The following is a 21,970-nucleotide window of genomic DNA, read 5'->3' on the forward strand; positions in this document are numbered from 1 at the left end:
TGTAGAATGGTGATAAAATGTTGTATTGAGGGAAGAGAAAGCAGGCTAGGCTGAACAAAATACAGAGTTCATGGTGGGGGGTGGTGTTAATATGAAATCAGTGTAGAGCCATACTGTGAAGGGCTTTCAATGACAAGTGAGAAGTTTATAGAGGTAGCAGGAAGCCACAGGAACCATTGGAGCAGAGAAATGATCTGTTCAAACTTAAGTTTTAGGCATATCAACTGGGACTTTTTGAAGGGAGTAATGGAGGAAAGACTGGAGTAAAGAAAATCAATGAGAAGGCTGCCACAAGACCTCATCTAAGGAGAGATAAACAGAACTAGGATGATGGTCACATGAATGCAGAAATAATTTTTTATTCAATATTTATTTTTATTTTTTTATTCCTATTATTTATTCTTAGTTTTCAACATTCACTTCCATAAGATTTTGAGTTCCAAATTTTCTCCCAATCTCATCCCTCCCCCACCCCAAGATGGCATGCACTCTGAATACCCCTTCCCCTAATCTTTTCTCCCTTCTACCCCCCCACCTTCTCTTATCCCCTTCCCCTTCTATTTTCTGTAGGCTGGACAGTTTTCTATATCCAATTCTCTGTATATGTTATTTCTCAGTTGCATTTGAAAACAATTTTTAAGATTTTTTTTTAAAACTTTGGGTTCCAGATTTTCTCCCTTCCTCCCTCCCCACCCATCCTCATTGAGAAGGCAAGCAACACGATACAGGCTATACATGTGTAGTCATGCAAAACAATTTCATAGTAATCATGTTGTGAAAAACTAACTATATTTCTCTTAGTCCTATCCTGCCCAACCCCCTTTATTCTATTCTCTCTTTTGATCCTGTCTTTCCTTAGAAATATACTCCTTCCCCTAATCTACCCTCCACTCTATCATCCTCCTGCTCTCTCATCTCCTTCCCCCCCTATTTTCCCATAGGGCAAGATAGGTTTCCATACCCAATTGAGTGTGCATGTTATTCCCTCCTTAAGACAAATCTGATGAGAATAAGATTCACTCATTCCTTCTCACCTTCCCCCATTTCCCCTCCACTGTAAAAGACTTTTCTTGTCTGTTTTATGTGATATAATTTATTCTATTTCTCCCTTTCTGCTATTATAATCCTCTTTCATACCTTAATTTTATTCTCCAGATATCACCCCTTCATCTTCAGCTCACCCTGTGCCCTCTATCTATTTATCTATTTTACTATACATACATACATACATATATTTTTTTTTCCCCTCCAACTACTCTAATACTGAGAAAGGTCTCATGAGTTACAAATATCATCTTTCCATGTAGGAATGTAAACAGTTCAACCTTAATAAGTCCCTTATGATTTCTCTTTCCTGTTTATCTCTTCATGCTTCTCTTGAGCCTTGTAATTGAAAGTCAAATTTTCTATCCAGCTCTGGTCTTTTAATCAAAAATTCTTGAAAGTCTTCAATTTCACTGAATGCCCATTTTTTTCCCTGACAGATTATACTCAGTTTGGCTGGGCAGATGATTCTTTGTTGTAATACTATCTCCTTAGACTTCCAGAATATCACATTCCAAGCCCTGCAATCCCCTACTGTAGAAGCTGCTAAATCCTGTGTTTTCCTGATTGTGTTTCCACAATACTTGAATTGTTTCTTTCTTGCTGCTTGCAATATTTTCTCCTTCACCTGGGAACTCTGGAATTTGGCTATAATATTCCTAGGAGTTTTCCTTTGGGGATTTCTTTCAGGAGATGATCAGTGGATGATTTCCATTTCTATTTTGTCCTCTGCTTCTGCCCCCTGAAATCATTCTTTAAACCATTTGTTCCTTCTTTGTATTAGCAATCCAATTGAGAATCTACTATGCATCTCTACCATACATCCAAATACTACAAAACATCTCATCTTTTATCCATACCACAGTTTACCTTGATAATTTTGTGAAAAGATGATGTCTATGACCTTTTTTTTTTGATTATGGCTTCAGATACTACAATTATTTTTAAATTATCTCTCCCGTGTCTATTTTCCAGGTCAATTGTTTTTCCAATGAGATATTTCACATTGTTTTCTATTTTTTTTTTCATTCTTTTCATTGTTTTATAATGTCTTGATTTCTCACAAAGTCACTAGCTTCCATTTGGTCCATTCTAATTTTTAAGGGAGTATTTTCTTCAATGAGCTTTTACACTTCCTTTCCCATTTGGCCAATTCTGCTTCTGAAGGCATTCTTCTCCTCACTGGCTTTTTGGACCTCTTTTGCTATTTGGGTCAAACTATTTTCAAGGTGTTATTTTCTACAGTATTTTTTAGGTCTCCTTTAGCAAGCTGTTGACTTTTTTTTTCATGATTTTCTTGCCTCACTCCGATTTCTCTTCCCACTTTTTCCTCTACTTCTCTTACTTGCTTCTCAAAATCCTTTTTGATCTCTTCCATGGCCTGGGACCAATTCATATTCTTCTTACAGACTTTGGATTTGGTAACTTTGACTTTGTTGTCTTCAGGTTATATGTTTTGATCTTCTTTGTTACCAAAGAAAGATTCTATGGCCTGACTATTTTGCACAGTTTGCTAATGTTCCCAGACAATTACTTGAGTTATGAACTCTTTGTTATGGTGGAGGTGTGCTTTCAGTGTAGAGAATGTACCGTCCCAAGCTTTGGGGTTTTGTGCAGCTTTTTTCAAAGATACTTCTAGGGACCTGTAAATTTTCTGTTCTTCCAAGGTGGTATGATCAAGGGTGAGGTGTTTACTCCTTTCCTGGCCTGTGCTCTGGTCTATAAGTGACCACAAGCAATCTTTTCAGTCTTGGAACTTTGAGGAGAATATTCTCTGTACCACCACTACGAGTTCCAGAACAGTAGTGCTCCTTACCCCATGACTGCCACCCAGAACTGCAACCCAGATCCAATCACAGGCAAAGCAAGAGAATCCTGCCTCAGCACCAGCAAAGAGATCTCTTCTGTCCCTCTCTGATCAGCCACTCAATTCCCCCTCAGTCTGTGGGCTGAGCTCAGGAAGCGGCTGCCACCCTGGGGCTTTGCTGGGACTGGGACTAAGTGTCTCTCTCTGTGAATAAAGTCATAGACTTTTCCTATTGACCTTCTGAGTTTGGAGTTTATTAGTTAAGAAGTCTGGAAACCACCACAACTGCCTGTGATTCAGTCCCCTGGGGCCTGCTCCAGGTTCACTGAGGCCTGTCTTTGCCTGTGCGCCCACGCCAAACTATGTTCCTCTCCCAGTCTAGCACAATAGATCTTTCCAATCAACCATCCAGGTTGTCTTTGCCTGGAAATTTGTTTCACTCTATCTTTTTGTGGGTTCTGCTGCTCTAGAATTTGTTTACAGCTATTTTTACAGGTATTTGTAGGGGTCTGGTGGAGAGCTTGAGAAAGTCACTGCTTTTACTCCACCATCTTGGCTCTGCCCCTGAAATCATTCTTTAAACCATTTGTTCCTTCCTTGTATTAGCAATCCAACTGAGAATCTAATATGCATCTCTACCATACATCCAAATACTATAAAACATCTCATCTTTTATCCATAGGGTTCATAATCACATCCAGAAAGGAAAGATAAAAGTGCAGAGAAACCAATAAGGTGAAATAAATATTTTCGGCACCATTTTCATGATTGAATAGCTCATATGTGAATAATTTAGTATATGGCACCAAGCAGTGTCTAAGCAAGAATATATCTTAGTATGAAAGAATTTTAGCCCTTAAGGCAAACAGAAAGATGTTGGAGGCTGAGTATTTATTTGGAATGGATTCATTAGGATAGCTCAGGAAAAATGCATTTTTGTTTGTGCCCCAGAAATTCAGGGCAAAGTTGCCTGAAATCTCCCTGTTCTCTAATAGGAAAGACTTGGGCTGAAACTTTATTTCACCAAGGCCAATGTGCTTAGATTCTGTAAAATCAACCTATATCCCAACTCATACAACAACTGATTTTAAATACAATTTAGCATAATGCATTGGTTGAAGAACAAGGTCTCTGTTCTAGAAATCATAAACAATGTTGACAAAGAAAAAAAGACTTTAACAGTAACAGCTCTGGTTTTCCTTCTATTAGAAAATCCTGACTTAGAAATAAAAACTCAGAAAAAATTCTCAAGCCATGCCTGGCTTCCAGAAAGAACAATGTCAAGAATTCAGCACCCCAAAGACCAAGTATCATAAAAATTGCTATAACACAAATCAATACCAACTTTTCTTTAATTTATTTTGGGGAAAACGTTTTTTTCTTTACTTAATTTTCTATTTTTTTCTTATTCTGAAAATATGAACGTTTCATAATGAAAAAATATTCATTTGGCATTATCATTCTAATTAGTAATGTTAATAGTGAGCACGGGCAGCATTTAAATTAAGTAAGTACTCAGTGGGTATACAATAATTATAAATTGAATAAGATAATAACATCTTCTATACATACCAAAGAAACATCTAAATCATTATACATAACATGAGAATTTGCCACTAGTTAAACTCCAAAACAAGCATTGGGAACAAATTAATATCACCAGTCTCACTGTTTAGGTAACAATCTGATCCTCAGAAAAATAAATTGTTGTATACAAAGTCACAACACAGTTGAATTGCGTAATAAATAAAGAGTAAACAGCAGCCTAGTAGGAAACAGCCTCTTTTATTGTTCTTGAATCATTTTTTTTTTTGCAGTTATATTTCCTTCTCCATGACCCATTTGGGGTTTTTTTGGCAAAGATATTAGAGTGGTTTGCTATTGCCTTCTCCTGTTCATTTTACAGATGAGGAAACTGAGGCAAACAAGGTTAAGTGATTTGCCCAATGTCACACAGCTAGGAGGTGTCTGAGGCCAGATTTGATATCAGGTCTTCCTGACACCGGGTGGGCACTCTATCCAGTGAATCACTTAGCTGCCCTCTTTTTCCATAGTCATCTGTTAAATACTGGATAACGGAGTTTCTGTTACCAGTTAGGAAAGCAAAACCAAACAAAATTTTAACCTGTATTGTTTCTTCTTGCTTAAGGAGTAAACATACTTCCTGGGTCTTCCAGATATTGTTACCTGGGGGAAAATCCTAGTCACCTCACTTTAGTCTTGGCTCTGATGAAAGAACATTTCAAAAAAAGCAACATAATCTGACCTTATACCTTTGGCATGATTAGCAGTCTCTTTACACAGACATGAAGAAGGCTCTCATAAGATTCTGCAGACACTTGCAAAGTTTAACGTGCCTTGTGGCTCCTGTTAGGAGGTGTGTTCATTGCAGTGAAATCAGGAATTATACCATGCGTTAAACCTAACTAGGAAACCGCACAGATCTGATGTGTTGCTTAACACATGAATGCTTGTGATGCTAAGAGATAGAGGGAGGGAGGAAAGGAAGGAGGAAGGGGTGGAAGAAGGGAGACAGACAGAGTCAGAGACAGAGGGAGGTAGAGAATAATAGAAAGAAAGAGAGGAGAGAGAGGTAGAGAGAAAGAGAGAGAGAGAGAGAGAGAGAGAGAGAGAGAGAGAGAGAGAGCGAGCGCGCATCCTAGAATACAGAGAAAAGGACAGCTGAAGTGTCTATTAAAACAGCATGAGCTTTTTTTGAAATCTGAGTTAATTTAATTGTGTTCTCTAACAGTTTTCAGAAGAGTTATCTAGAGCTAATCCCAGAGAAGGCCAAGGATCTTTTAGGTTTTAAACTGATTAATGCCCCATATATGAGGCCTAAAGGTGCTCCTTTATCATTTTCTCTTTTATGTCTCCATTGTTAGAAAGAAACAGTTTGTGCTGTGTGGCAAGTGAGGGATACTCTTAAATTGATGTCAATCAGTTTGCAAATGAAGTAAATATTCTAATAACCCACTAGAATAGATCATGTGCAGGAAAGACTTTTTTTTTAAATCTTATCTCCCTTTTATACCATTATCTCACCTCTTTTTTTCCTTTCCATTTAACCATAGGCCCAACTCTACATAACTACAACAGTGCCATTCTGAACTTGATCTCAAATACTGTTTTTAAGCTAGAGAAATTTGGAAACAGGCACAAATGTCAGAAATTGTGTAGAAATATTCAGAAATGATAAAAAAATCCTAAATATTGAATTTGAATTTAACAACCTTCTCCCCTTGATTGCCCAAATGACTTCTCCTTTTTTCCAGATAGTATGTTATACTATGTCTGTCTGATTCCAACTCTGCACTGATGGAAATGTGACAAAAGATTAGCTGATACGAACCTACAAGGATGGAATAGAGGATCCCAGGCCGATCGGAAGGTGGCTGGATGTCCCGGTCCTGATCAATGGCTTGGATGGGGGGAGTGACAATGATGGGGTTCAGTTCTTCCTAAAATGAAATTCAGAAAGGTTAGTTCAGCTGATTCATTAAATAAATACGCATCTTAGGTGTTGGACATTTAGTCAGGAAGCCCTGGGTTCAAGTCTCTACTTTGACAGTTACTAACTATGTGACCGTGGACAAATAACTTGGCATCTCCAAGCATCAGACAATCTCTAATATTTATCTACTAAGTTAGAAACAGGTTGCTATTTCCACTGATGTGGGCAGTCCTTATAAGAGCTCTCACACCACTGTAGTTTTGATATGGTGATGTAATGAATGTAAAAGAGATTAGTAGAACTGACATTTTATTCTTTATAATTCAAGTACATTGAGGCTTAATTTTAAGTAAATCTGATTCTGTGAGGTTTAGGCATCATAGAAGACTATTGGCCTAAATGCAGAATCAGGAAGACAGGTTCAAATCCTCCCTCCAACACATATTTATGTGTTATCATCCTGGGTAAGTTGCTTTCTTTTCCAATCAAATAGTAATAACAATAATAACAATAATAATAATAATAATAATAATAATAATAATAGCAATAATATTTGAACTACCTCCCTCTCTATATAAGGTGTACCCTCTTCTCCTATTGGTGAGTTCCTCTAGCAGCATACCTTTAATGGAGGGGCCAAGGCTGGCCTTCATTCTCTTTCCTCAGTCCTATTTCTGTTCTACCTTGTGCCAAGAAGAGCAGCTAGCTTAGCACTTAACATATAGAAAATAGTTTATGAAGGGTTAATAAATGGATTAGTATATTAAGAATCTCATTCTTGAGAGTTTAAAAATTCAGAGTGATAACACAAATATAATTAGCCCATTTTACAAATAAGAAAAACAAAACTAGAAGAGATGTGCAAGTTTTCATACATTTCTTAGGTCTAAGCCTTGGACTAGAGTGCCTTATGTTGGTGCTTCTCATTTCTGATCCACACAAGTACTTACTTTTCCATTAATTTCATGTGTATTTGTGGTAGTGTGCCCAGATTTTAGAATGGTGGTGATCTTTCCTCACTATATTATTTCATTAAATGCCTTTCTTTTGAATTAATTGTGCCTTCCTCCTGACTAGTAAATTAACCACTTTGGTTGGGACAACTGAATTATGAGTTATGAATGTATGAATATCCATGGGGTTCCTTGAATTTGGGTCAGCCTTTTGGGGACCTCATACATGAGTGGGATGCCATCGGTGCTACATGGTGGGCCAAGGGTCAATTTGATTTAAATACTAGAACCAGGATTTGAACCCTTGCCTTTCTTGACTTCAGATTCAGTGTTCTTTCTCCCATACAATACCATACATCATAGACTATCTGACTTAATAATGAATGTAAAGAAAGAAAGAAATTAACATTCAATAAAATTCTCATCTTCCCCATAGAAATTCAACATTGTAGATAAAAAATTATATGGCTTTATAAGATAAACTTTCTTTTCTAGTGTTGGAATGATTTATAACAACGTAGAATTATAGCCTTCCCTTCCTAAACTACCATTTATACAAAATATCCTAAAATTTTAATGCAAATGAATTATATTCAAATGAAAGTTATTTTCTAGTTATATTTTTTATAAAATAGAGCCAGTTATCTCCTCTTGTCTCATAATTAAGCATCACTATCTTGTTATATGTTACCTTTCCTGAATCTGTCATGATTTTCAATAAGATTGTCTCTAAAAGTCTTTTCAGATCACCAAATTCAGCACTAATCTTTCTATCAGTGATGATTTTGATAAAAAAAATAAATGCCATCTTTTGGCAATTTTCAGTATCTTCCATTCTTCACATCTTAACATTATTCTAATAGTCTTTTTTTTCCTGTTACTTCTGAGACATTAGTTTTTCCACAGATTTCATAATAATCACTTTAAGAAACACAGAAGATTCTATTGTGAGGTACTGTGGTGCAATGAACTATATCTACTATTAAGAAGTAGAAGACCTAGGTTCCAGTCTCCATTATCATATTCATTATCTGTGAGGTACTGGGCAAGACTCTGGGCCTTAAGTTCCTCATCTGTTGCATTAGAGGATTAGACTCATTGACCTAGAATTTGAGTTCCTTTCCAGCTATAAATTTATGATCTTTAAACAGAAAAGAATATCATCTATCTATAAGCTCAACAATATATTTAAGATCTCGGTTTCAGAAAGGACTTTATTTTGGATTAGTAATAGCTAGATGGTTCAATAGACAGAGTTCTGGGCATGGAGTCAGGAACATTCATCTTTGTCAGTTTAAATCAGGTCTCAGACACTTACTGTGTGACCCTGAGAAAATCACTTCACCCTGTTTACCTCAGTTTCCTTATCTATAAAATGAGCTGGAGAGGGAAATGGCAAGCCATTCCAGTATCTCTTCCAAGAAAACCCCCAGTGGAGAGGGAGACATGACTGAGAAATGACTGGACAACAAGAAACAGACCAAAAGAACACCCCAAATTGGCCACATCACGTGAGCTACAATAAATTCCTTATTGCGTATGGGTGCACAAGGAAATCATTAGTTTTCTTTAAGGCCCACCTCAAATGCCTGTTCCCATAGGAATTTTTTCCTTATCCCACCCTCAACCTACCTCCTCCAACAAGTTACTAGTTCTCTTGGCCACTCCATTTTATCCTGCAAATGTAGTCTACTCTCTGCAGGAGAATAGCAATTGCTTCAGCAAAAGGCTAGCAGAGTACATATAGTTGGTGCTTAATAACTGATGTTTGGATAGGAAATGATGAAATCTAAGTTTTTAAAGCATTCAATTGCCAACAATCATTATTTTTCTTGTTAAATCACTTTTCCCACAAGGATTTATAAATGTCCTATTGTATACAAGGCAGTGCCTTCCTCATAACATGTGCTTATTAATCCAGGTTTGCTGTATTGAATTGAAATGAATTCAATAGACTTAAATTCCATTTTTTATGGTTCATAAAGAACAATGATAAAAACACCCTAAATAAAATTCAGTTGGATATCTTTTTTTTCGTATCTATAAAAAAGCACTAAATTTTTCCACAACTACCAAAACTCAAGCACATACTTTAATAGGTGAGAGAAAGTCTTGGGTCAACCTGTGCCAGATTCTCTGATTCTTTTGCCAAGGGAAGTGGGCTATCAGAAGACAGGTAACCTTGGTATCAATTGAGGTCAACTTCACCCAAAGCCAACTATTTTCAATCTCAGTAACTTTACATAAACTATGATGCAAGATGAGAGCTAGGGGGCACATTAAATCCATAGACTTCCTGTTGGATTAACCATCTCCATCTGGTTAAGGCTATACATCAAGAAATTTCCAAGTATCTAGAATCATAACACAGATAGAATTTTTTTTTCTTTTGGCTAGGCAATGGGGTTAAGTGACTTGCCCAGGATCACACAGCTAGTATGTGTTATGTGTCTGAGGCCGGATTTGAACTCAGGTCCTCCTGAATCCAGGGCTGGTGCTCTATCCACTGCACCATCTAGCTGCCCCAAGGAGAGAAATTTTAAAGGACTTTATTTATTGACTTGAATTAAAGTGAAAAGACAATGAAAATCTTTTAAGTTTCAAATGACATGGATAGCAAAAAATTCAAAGACTCAACAGTTTCACATTCCCTGCATATGCAGAGAGAGATGTGACTACCTACTAAAAGATGTTAATAACAATGGTGCACATTGGTCGTTATCAGGGATGTATTCGTTGGTTCCAGATACTTTCGAGAGAAACATGTGGAGAAAGGATCTCCTCAGTGGTGGTACAGAGATGAAGACAATGAATGGGTGACTGTAACCCTGTGATGTATGATTATCTATGGCAGCCAATCCACTCATGTTTCTGACCTCCATTGCCTGCAATTCCAGCTACTTCTGAGAGGGCCCTTCCCTGAATGAGGGTGATATTTCTCTCCTGCTTTGAGCTAAAATACTATTCTCAGGTGAAGCTAATATTTAGTCTTGTGAGTTTTATGCATAACTTCCCTACTATCTGATGTTTTTCTTGGATAAATTGGTTTATTTGTTATTTGCTATTTGTTATGGTCTTTTGTGTAACTAGTATTTGGATGACCACAAGTAAGGTGGTAAGTATAACTTAAGGGTTACTCTCTCCCTCAGGAGCGAGCAGGAAAATAGCTTTCCTTCTAGACCAGAAATTGATACTTCTAGACCAGACATATGCTATGCCTTCTACCACTTGAAGAGTGGAAGCAAGATTAGCTAGTCTTGGCTTTAGGGGACCTCATCTCCCCCTTCCCCTACCCCATAGCTATCATGTTGGTAGCGTAGGCTTGGCCTTTCTCTCAGTCTCTGCAAAAGTGGGCCCAACCTCATTTCATATCTACTTAGTCACCTGAGGGGCATGCTTATATTTTTAGACAAATAACACACGTATATGTTATTCATCTATATATGCGCGTAGATGTGTGTTGGGGTATGTGTTTGTGTGTACCTAGTTATTTGCAGGCTGTCTCCCCTACATTAGATTTTGATTTATTTGAGAGCAGGGACTGATGCATTATTTTTTTTCTTTGTGTATCCCCAGAACTTAACACAGCGGCGGGCACATAGCAGGTGCTTAATAAGTGCTTGGTGACTTGACTAAAACAAAAATTGATTTTAAGAAATCAAGTGATCTCAGCCTACTTGGGACCATTAGTTTGGTGGAGGTAAAGGTGAAATGGCCTTTAACATCAGGAATACGTATGTTCAAATCCCACCTCTGATGCTTACTAGTTCTGGGGCACCAGACAGATCTCTTAAATTTTCCAAATTTCCATATTCTTATTTATAAAATGGCATAACAATTATCCTTGGTCTGTCTACTATATTAGACATTTGTGGGGGAAGTGCCTTGAGAAACTTAAGACCATTTAATAAGGGGGGCTGTCACTGTTTCTGCTGTTAAGTGTTGTTGTAATATTATTATTATTGTCCCTTATGCCATTGGTTTGGTGAGTAGCCAATGGCCGACTCATTTCTACTATGATTTCATTTATTATGTAACCCAAAACAAGAACTTAAAGAAGTTCCATAAATATAAACTACAATTATGTCAAAAATTCTGCACGTTCCAAAGACTTTCCATTAATCTTTTCTTATTACAGATGTACTCTGTGAACAGAGCAGTAAATGAAGGCTTAAAGAAAAGATACATTAAAAATCACTGAAGGTTATTAGCATTGTTAGCTCTGACTTCTGATAGTCAAATTTGCGCCCAACTGGGAGTTAATTGTACTTCTTGATTCCTGGTTTAATGAGTATTTAAGCCAGGTTCTCCAAGCCTGAAGGTCTCAGAACTCATTTTGAGTGAGTTTCATGCATTATTATATTAGTCATACTTTCATTTTGCATGATTAATAGGATTTATTCAATAAGAGTTGACTTTGCACATGGCTTGAGTGGCCCTTGAGGTTATGCTGAAGTTGGACGAAATTAATTTGTCCATTTGAAAATGAGCCAAGTTGGTCTATTGGATTGTTGGTTTGTATAATTTACCTCTAAAACATCTCTTCAACTCCTTGCTTCATCATGACTCCCAAGTCCCAAGCACTTATATCTCTTGCTTAGACTATTATCATCCTCGGATAATTCTTCCCCTGCAAGTTGAAAGTGCTACCACTCTGGCTATTTTTTAAATGACATAACTTAACAAGAGTTAAAACTCCCAGTATATTTAAAGGAAGAATGATCATTTTATATTTTAGAATGACTCAAGACCTTGTTTACAGGCACATGAATTTAAAAGACAAGGATCTATAACAAAGTGATACATATATATGTATATGTATATGCATATATATGTATATGTGTATATATGTATGTGTATATATGCATACGTGTGTATATATGTATATGCACATGTATACATGTGTATATATGTATATACACACATACATGTATAGAAATCTGCATACACGTATACACATATTAATATTTTTGTATTTATATATACACACATATGTATGTATGTATATTTATGTGTATATGTATATGTGAGTATGCATATATGTATGTATTTCTATAAATATATATTCATATATATTCATATATATGAATATATATATATATGAACACATTGTGTGTACATATATTCCTGTATGATGAAAATATATATTCATGACATATTTATGACATATATGTGTATTATCACATATGTGTATGCCCAGATTTGGAATGACCATGCCTTCTAATACTTTCTAAAGCATATATGCACCTATATATGACATACACAAATACACAGCACACACATATATATGTAGAGCGATCTGTTTATCTATCTATGGGTATGGTCATTCCAATCTTGGATCCCTGAATTCAACATCCTTCAGCATTCCTATATCCATACTGTTATACACACATATACACACACATAATGTTGAGAGATATAAATATATATGTATATTATATGTGTGTGTATAATATACTTTTCTTATATATACAATGTTAGAAGTAATATGTACATATATAAGTGCATTCTAAACTATATTGATATAAATCTATAGAGATAAATAAATGATATAGATGTAGATATGATATGATGATTGAACCTTTCTGAGACCAGGTAAGGAAAGGCAGTCACCATAATGTTTATAGAAACATGTTTACCAACCAAATCTTTACAGAAACTGGAACAGGCAATATATATGAAATCTCTCTACTCTCCAAAGAGAATTTCGGAAAACCACGAGAATGGCAAAACATAAAGGAATGAGCAGTGTTGTACTCCCTCATAAGATTGAAAACCAATTAATAAGAAAACACATGTTCAGTGAAATTCTTAAGCTCTGTTTTTGAATCTACTGTAAATTCAAGTCATACATTTCCAAGCTGGGGAGGCCCGAGAGGAAATGTGTAGCAATATGTCACATGTGCTTGATGGACAAATAAAAAACAAGGAACATATTCACACATTCATAGGATGTGACTAAAAATGTCCCAGTGTGGCAAAATGGAGTGTAAGGAAAATACAATGCTGATATCAAACATCACCAAAGTAAAGGTTGCTGACTAGGATAAATTTGATATTATGTACAGAAAGAAAAATTTGGATATGTCTAACTGGAAGTACATATGGTTCCATATCTGGAACCCTTTCTTTCCCTCCTAGCAATATGACAGGAATGTAAATTTTGAAGCATGTACTTAAATTTCATAACTGATAAAATGTTCAAGTTAATAGAATGGGAACATGCAATAACAATATTTCCCTTGAAACTGAGCTTCAGATGTGAAATCTGAATAGAAACCTTCTTAATGATGCCACTTAAATATAATTTTTCAAGGTAATCTATCAGGGAGTTGAATAGTCACCTAAAATGTACATTTCACTTTATTTAAAAAAAAATCATCTTCCTGAAAGATTCCTTTCTAAAGAATCACAAACATTTTATTTCAAGATTTCTAGTTTCCTTTCATTGATGTTGGCAATGCCTCTCACTGCCTCTCCTCCATGCCTGAAACTCTATCTTAATCTGTATCTGCTAGCTTCTTTCAAGTATCAGCTAAAGTACTACCTTCATAAAAACTTTTTTCAGTCATCCTTACTCGTAGTGCCTTCCCTCTGGTCTCATGTCCACTTTAGCCTGTCTAGAATATATAGTCTTTCTTCACAGTCATTTGCTTCTTGTCTTCTCCATTACACTGTGAACTCTTTGAGGTCAGGGACAACATTTTGCCTTTCTTTTTATTCCCAGTACTCACTACAGTGCCCTGTACATAATAGGCATTTAACAAATGCTTGTTCAAGATGACGGAATGAAAGCAGTGACTTGCTTGAGCTCTCCCCCAAACCCCTCCAAATACTCATAAAAAATGGCTCTAAACAAATTCTGAAGCAGCAGAACTCACAAAAAGACAGAGTGAAACAAATTTCCAAGCCAAGACAACCTGGATGATTGATCAGAAAGGTGTATCGCGCCAGACAGGGAGCGTGGGCATGCAGGCCACAGCAAACCTGGAGCAGACCTCAGAGGACTGAATCGTGGGAAGCTGTGGCGGTTTCCAGACTCTTCAATCCAGGAATTCCAAAGACAACTAAGAAGGTCAGTGGGAAAAGTTTGTTTCTGACATGCTCAGAGAGGAAGGCGGGGTTTCAGCTCCATTCCCCAAGAGCCTGGCACTGGGGGGGCATCTGCTTCCCAAGCTTCCACCCCACAGACTGAGGGGGAATCCAGTGGCTGATCAGAGAGGGATTGCAGGGATCTCTTTGCCATTGCTGAGGCAGGAATCTCTTGCTTTCCCCATGTTTGGATCTGGGTCACAGTTCTGGGCAGAGGTGCTGGGGTAGGAGGAGCTGGCATGGTGGATCTTGTAGTGGCAGTAGAGAGGAACCCCTCATCACAGGTACAGGACAGAAAGGAGTACTTGTAGTCACAGGCCAGGAAAGGAGTAAACACCTTGCCCCTTATCATACCACCTTGGAAGAACTGAAAATTTACAGGGCCCTACAAGTATCTCTGAAAACAGCTGTACAAACCCCCGAAGCTTGGGACAGTACATTCTCCACATTGGAGGCAGACTTTACCTTAACAAAGAGTTTAAAACTCAAGTAATTGGCTGGATCATGAGGAAGCAGCGCAAAAAGAGTCAGACTATATTATCTTACTTTGATGAAAAAGAAGATCAAAATATACAACCAGAAGAAGACAACAAAGTCAAAGCTCCTACATCCAAAGCCTCCAAGAAAAATATGAATCAGTCCCAGGCCTTGGAAGAGCTCAAAAGGGATTTTGAGAAGCAAGTAAGAAGTAGAGGAAAAACTGGGAAGAGAAATGAGAGTGATGCAAGAAAATCATGAAAAACAAGTCAACAGCTTGCTAAAGGAGACCCAAAAAAATACTGAAGAAAATAACACCTTAAAAAATAGCCTAACCCAAATGGCAAAAGAGGTCCAAAAAGCCAATGAGGAGAAAAATGCCAAAAAGAAAAATTGGCCAAATGGAAAAGGAAGTCCAAAAGATTACTGAAGAAAATACTTCCTTAAAAATTAGAATAGAGCAATTGGAAGCTAGTGACTTTATGAGAAATCAAGACACTGTAAAACAAATCCAAAAGAATGAAAAATTAGAAAACAATGTGAAATATCTCATTGGAAAAACAACTGACCTGGAAAATAGATCCAGGAGAGAGAATTTAAAAATTATTGGACTATCTGAAAGCCATGATCAAAAAAAGAGCCTAGACATCATCTTTCAAGAAATTATCAAGGAAAACTGCCCTGATATAGTAGAACCAGAGGGCAAAATAGAAATTGAAAGAATCCACAGATCTCCTGAAAGAGATCCCCAAAGGAAAACTCCTAGGAATATTGTAGCCAAATTCCAGAGTTCCCAGGTCAAGGAGAAAATATTACAAGCTGCCAGAAGGAAACAATTCAAGTACTGTGGAAACACAATCAGGATAACACAAGATTTAGCAGCTTCTACATTAAAGGGCCGCAGGGTATGGAATATAAAATTCCGGAGGGCAAAGGAGATAGGATTACAACCAAGAATCACCTACCCAGCAAAACTGAGTATAATCCTTCAGGGGAAAAAATGGTCATTCAGTGAAATAGAGGACTTTCAAGCATTCCTGATGAAAAGACCAGAGCTGAATAGAAAATTTGACTTTCAAATACAGGACTCAAGTGGAACATGAAGAGGTAAACAGGAAAGAGAAATCATAAGAGACTTATTAAGATTGAACTGTTTACATCCCTGCATGGAAAGATGTATATTTATAACTCATGAGACCTTTGTCAGTGTTAGGGCAGTTGAAGGAAAAAAAAATATATGTATGTATATATAAAGAGATAGGTAGAGGGCACAGGGTGAGTTGAAGATTAAGGGGTCATATCTGAAGAGTAAAATTAAGGGATGAAAGAGGATGGTACTCAGAGAAGAAGAAAGGGAGAGGTAGAATGGGGTAAATTATCTCCCAAAAAAAAACAGAAAAGTCTCTTACAGTGGAGGGGAAACAAGGGAAGGTGAGAGGGAATGAGTGAATCTTATTCTCATAGGATTTGATTTAAGGAGGGAATAACATTCAATTGGGTATGGAAATCTGTGTTACCCTACAGGAAAATAGGGAGAGAAGGGGACAAGAGAGCAGGGGGATGATAGAGAGGAGGGAAGATTGGGAAAGGGGTAAGCACAAGGAAATACTTCTGAGGAGGAACAGGGTCAAAAAAAAGAATAGAATAAATGGGAGGGCAGGATAGAATTGAGGGAGAGTTAGTTTTTCACAACGGGTCTACTATGAAAGTGTTTTGCGTAACTGCACATGTATAACCTGTATTGAGTTGTTTGCCTTTTCAATGAGGGTGGGTAGGGAGGGAGGAAGAGAAAAAATTTGAAACCTAAAGTTTTAAAAACATATGTTAAAAAAAATAAATTTTCACATGCTACTGGGAAATAAGAAATACAGGAGATGGGGTATAGAAGTTTATCCTGCCCTACAGGAAAACAGAAGGGGAAGGGGATAAAAGAAGGGGGGGAGATAGAAGAGAGGACAGAGTAGGGGAAGGGATATTCAGAATGCATGCCATCTTGGGGTGGGGAGGGGAGAGATGGGGTGAAAATTTGGAACTCAAAAACTTGTGGAAGTGAATGTTGAAAATTAAAAATAAATAAATTTATATTTAAAAAAGAAAATTAATCTACAATATAAAACCTAAAAAAAAAGGAAAAAAAAAGATATTTTTGTTTCTAATGGGGGAATGTATCTGAAGTAGGATTTAAGTCTCCATATACTTGGCTTGTAAACCAGTGCTCAAGCCACTAAGTTTCTCCTCCATTTCAAAACTATGTAAAAGAGAAAAAAGAGTCAACGCATTACCTTTATCAAACAGAGAACGTATGAGCACACCTGGAAATAGATCTTGGACTAGCAAAAATGAGAAAGGAGAGTTCTGGGAAAGACAGAGTCCATTGGATGGGGGAAGGTAGCCCTTACTCAGTAGTTGTTGATTTAAGCCAAAAAAGAAAAAGAAAAAAAGAAAAAGCTTCAATTTTTTCTGATTCATATTAAGACACTCATTGATGAGAGATAGGTTGTGAAAGTGAAAGGAATACTCAACCTTCTATTGGAAGATCCAAGTACGAATCTTCATTTTGACATTCAAAAAAAACCTAGGAACTCCCTATTACCTGTAGCATCAAGCACAAAGTCCTGTATTTTGCATTGAAGGCCCTTCAAACCCTGGCTCTAACCTGTCTTTTTCTCATTTATTATATACATTTATCTCCTTCATGTTCTATGTTCTATTCAAACTATCTTCTGTGCTCTTCACACTTGAATAACCAGCTCCATAATCCAAATCATAATCCTTTTGCCTTGGCCATGATGCTAGGAAAGGGCAGCTGTGTGGTGCAGTGGATAGAGAGCTAGACCTAGAATCAGGAAGACCTGAGTTCAAATCCAGCCTCAGTAATTTACTAGCTGTAAGACCCTGGGCAAGTCACTTCACTCTGTTTGTCTCAGTTTCCTCATTTGTAAAATGAGCTGGAGAAGGAAATGGTAAGCTGCTTCAGTATCTTTGTTAAGAAAACCCCAAATGGGGTCATGAGGAGTCAGACATAATGGAAAAATGACTAACAAAAAAACCCCAAATATGTATGTATTTATGTGTATGTATGTGTTATATATATATATATATATATATATATATATATATATATATATATATGTATGTATAAATACACACACACACACATATATATATAATATATCTACATATATTATATATGTATATGCATGTTTGTATGTATACATGTAGCACCTTCTTTGAGCTCATTCCCCTAATTCACACAGAAATTGGAAAATATTGTATTTCCAGAGAAATATTTACTAATAAATATAGATTTTGAGGGGTAAATGCATCACTGGCTATTTTCCTAACACAGTAACTCATGAGTCTCCACCAGTGTGTTTCCACTTAATAGTTAGCCAGTAGGAGGGCGTTTACTCAGACAACAGCAACAACAGAAAATAAAAAAACACACACAATAGTTACAGAACATTTTGGACTAAAATCTGGGCACATTCTCCCACAATTACATCAAGAATACATGGGGGAGGAATGGGCACAAACTTATCATATAATGGTAGAGTAGAATATATGTCATTCAGTCCAGATGACTTGTAACCTGGAGCTATAGGGCCTAGATATCTTTTTTTTTTTCCCCAGTTTGGTGACCTAGTAGACAGATGATATCTTTAGAGTCAAGAATATTTGAATTCAAATCCAGTGTATGAGGCTTTCTAGCTATATCACCTTTCCTTAGGCAAGTCATTTAGACACTGTTTGCCTCAGTTTCTTCATATGTAAAATGAGGATAAAATGTGAAGTCTCTACTTCCCCACATTGTTGCAAAAGTAAGATGAAATATTTGTAAAGTGATTTGTAAACATTAAAGTGTTATATTAATGCTAGCTACTGCCAGTGCTACTACTACTAATAGTTTCTAGAGGGTCTTCATGGAATTGATCATAAGGCGTGGAATTAATGATGAATCTGTAATTGCCCTGCTGCTAAGCAGGATTGGATGACTACAGACATGGCAGAGCATCTAGGGAAGAGGGATTAATCCACTCAGAGGTTAAGTCCAGCGGGTCACTTGGCTGTAGAGCTGGACCCCTACCAGCCTCAGCTTGCTTTGGATTTAGGCCAAGCAGGTCCATCAGCAACTGGGCTACTGATGCTTCTGGACTGAACCCAGGAGACTACTTCATCTTTGTTGGATGGGTTGATCTGCTGGATTCCTAGGTTTGCTCTTTGATGGATTTGCTCTCTGAAGTTCTTACTAACTTCGATCTATGGCTTGGCAGTTTGAGTGTCACAGCACTCTCTTCAACAAAAGCCATGGCCTTTAGCCTAAGATTGGTAGAAGCTTCTCTTTGATTCTCTGAGAGCCTTAGGCTTTCAGGTTTGTCACCTCCAGGGAAACAGTAGTTACAGCAGATTTCTGACCAGGCACTAGACAAGAGTGGTCCAGCCTCAGCTCCTTGACAGTCCTTTTTTTGCATAAGATGTGGCTAGTCTTAGAGAGCCCACCTTTATTTGGTATTCCCATTCTCAAGGTATCCTGCCTGGATTTCTGTCTTTGTATATGGACGAGTAGCTGGGGGTGGGGTGGGTGGTAACAAAGATATTGAAGCCACCTGTGCTTTGGGCAAGTTCACTATCTTCTTAGACTTTTCACTTAAAACAGTTATTTAAGCCTTCTAATTTGTGAAATATAACCTTTGAATCTGAAAGTGTCCATTTTTACCTTCTCAAAATCAGTTAAAGTGAGTAATGTGCATGACTCCCCATCCAAAAAATACTTGAACTCCTTAAGAACAGAGATATAATAGATACTTACTAAATGCCTACTTGTTTAATTTCTTGTTAGTTTTATGACCTTAGGAAAGTCACTTGACATCTTTGAATTTCATTTACATCAAAGGTAAAATGGGGATAATAATTATAATATTAGCTCCCTTAAAGATTGTCAGGAGACTCACTCAAGAAGGTAGATTAAAAGCATTTTGTAACCATAAAGTTGTATATAAAATCAAAATATGCTTTTATCATTATCTTCAACAGTAATAAAAGGAATGACCAAAATTTTTGCAGACAATGTTAAAAAAAACAAGATTGTTTCTAAAATACATTAATTTTGAAAACTGCTTTAAGAAATGAATTAATAAAAATACAACCAAAGTGTTTTGCTATATCTAGCAAAAAAAGCACAGGTTACATTTTTGAGAGGTAGACTTGTGATTCCATCAGGGTGCAAATCTTCCTTCCTTAATGTCTATAGCTTACTATATTAGAGAGTGTTCTAGGGTACAATAACAATAAATTACTTACCCAAGGTTACACAGCCAGTATGTGTCAGAGGTAATCTTAAAGACAGATTGGCCTGCACCCAATTGATGCCATGTTAAGCTGTAATTTCTGACTAGCAGAAAGACAAACCAAGGTGGAGATGGGATGGGGTGGGGTGAGGCATTTAGAAAAATGAAGCAGAGGAGTAAACTTCTGTCCTGAAGGCATCTGGCCATTCACACCCAGCCACACACCGACTATACGGTACAGCTGCTTACTAGATGCTGGGCCTCAGCCGGTTCTATCCTTTAAAACTTTTCTGACTTTGGGAAGTCATTTTACCTCTAAAGACCTCTGTTTCCTCATTTTTAAAATGAACTATAAGGTACCTTCAACCCAACAACGTATGACCTTATTATCTCTTTTTCATTGCACTGTGATAAATTTACTTAAAAAAGGAAATTTGTCCAAAGGTGAGTAAACAGAAAAATCAGCTAAGTACATGAATATTTTCACTGGTTTTGTTTTTTAGGCATTTGCTTTGGTAACTGGTTATTATGTGACAAATGGTGAATGGTTCATAGAATTCAGTTCCTAGTTAATATGATGAATAAGAATACATAATCAAAATGCAGTCATTTGGCTTCCTTAAATGACCAATCCCTTTCCCATTTCACCATCCCATGATTACCAAATATCTAAATCAGTTTTTATCTTGTTGTAAAATATTACAGTAGGTTATTTTTAAGTACTTCAATTCCTGCTGCAAAAAAAGAAAAAAATCTTGATGCCAGAAAAATAGTATTTCAATTTCTTATTGAAGCATTTGTGTTTCTTATTTCCTTTTGAAATTGAAATAAGAATGTCTCCCATAAAATGTGGCCAATTTGAAATGACTATTTATTCTTTTGCCAAATAATCTTTTAAACTTATTTTATTCAAATCAATTTCTCTTTATAAAAAGTCTATTTTCAATCTTACAAGATGTGTGTTAAAGAAAAGCTTCTTGAAAATCATAGAACTTTTGCATCTGCGGAGAGAGTGAGAAGGGATAATTTTCTAAGTAATCTTTAGTAAAATGGAAGGGTGCAGGAAGGAAGGCTCAAGTTAGCAATTTTAGGGAATAGTAAGTGGATATTGCTTCACCAATTCTTCCCTAAGGAGACCCCATTCTTGTTTGGAAAACCCTTGCTTTTAGTATCTTTTAGAAACTAGTTAACTTACATAGGGATTGATTTCTGATCTTAGGGTAAATGTTCCATCCCAAGAGGTTTTCTGTCTTTATTTTGTTTGTTTGTTTTCCTGAGGTACAGAGACAAGAGGAGGATCTCTTTGGAGTCTAGAATAACCTTTAACTTAGCATCTTTTCATAAGGCTCTGTTCCTGTGCAAGCTGAAGAACTGCAGGATTTCCTGGTTATTAAAAAAAAAGAGGCTACAGCTAATTATCTAAAAAAATATTCGACTTGACAGAAGGCAGGTGGAAGAGAGAGGAGGAATGAGAAGTGATGGCTTTATGCTTACTTAGACTCTCCAGTTATGCTGCTTAAGAATGTTAAGTGGGAAGACATGCCCCATGATAGGTTATTAACCTTTCAAAGCATCAGTCCAAAAGTATGGCCTTATTTCAACTACAAGAAGGAATATGGTGCCTCAGGAAAAGAGAGAAATATCATGATCATTTGAAGATTAGGAGAAAAGATCTAAATCATATATTCATTCTTCTGTGGAATGATTCATGTTACTGCTGATGGTGGTAGTGATGGCTATCATGAAGGTGAAATTATGATGATGATGGTGATGATAATTAAAATGACATAGGAGAAGGAGAAAAGAAGAAAGAGGAGACAGAAGGTAAAATGTTTGAAGGATAAAGTAATGGATG

General features: G+C 36.7%; 1 protein-coding gene across 2 annotated transcripts in view; it reads right to left on the reverse strand.

Moving 5' to 3' along the window:
- Positions 1–21,970, reverse strand: part of PCDH15 (protocadherin related 15) — a 1,495,046-nt gene that overhangs the window by 501,999 nt on the left and 971,077 nt on the right. For both annotated transcript variants that reach the window (XM_020978669.2, XM_078150714.1), the window contains one exon: positions 6,204–6,312. In XM_020978669.2, the coding sequence (XP_020834328.1) occupies positions 6,204–6,312 (109 nt within the window). The remainder of the gene's footprint in view (positions 1–6,203; positions 6,313–21,970) is intronic.

Source organism: Phascolarctos cinereus, unplaced genomic scaffold, assembly GCF_003287225.1.
Source record: "Phascolarctos cinereus isolate Bilbo 61053 unplaced genomic scaffold, phaCin_HiC Scaffold_3;HRSCAF=262, whole genome shotgun sequence".
Taxonomy (NCBI): Eukaryota; Metazoa; Chordata; class Mammalia; order Diprotodontia; family Phascolarctidae; genus Phascolarctos; species Phascolarctos cinereus.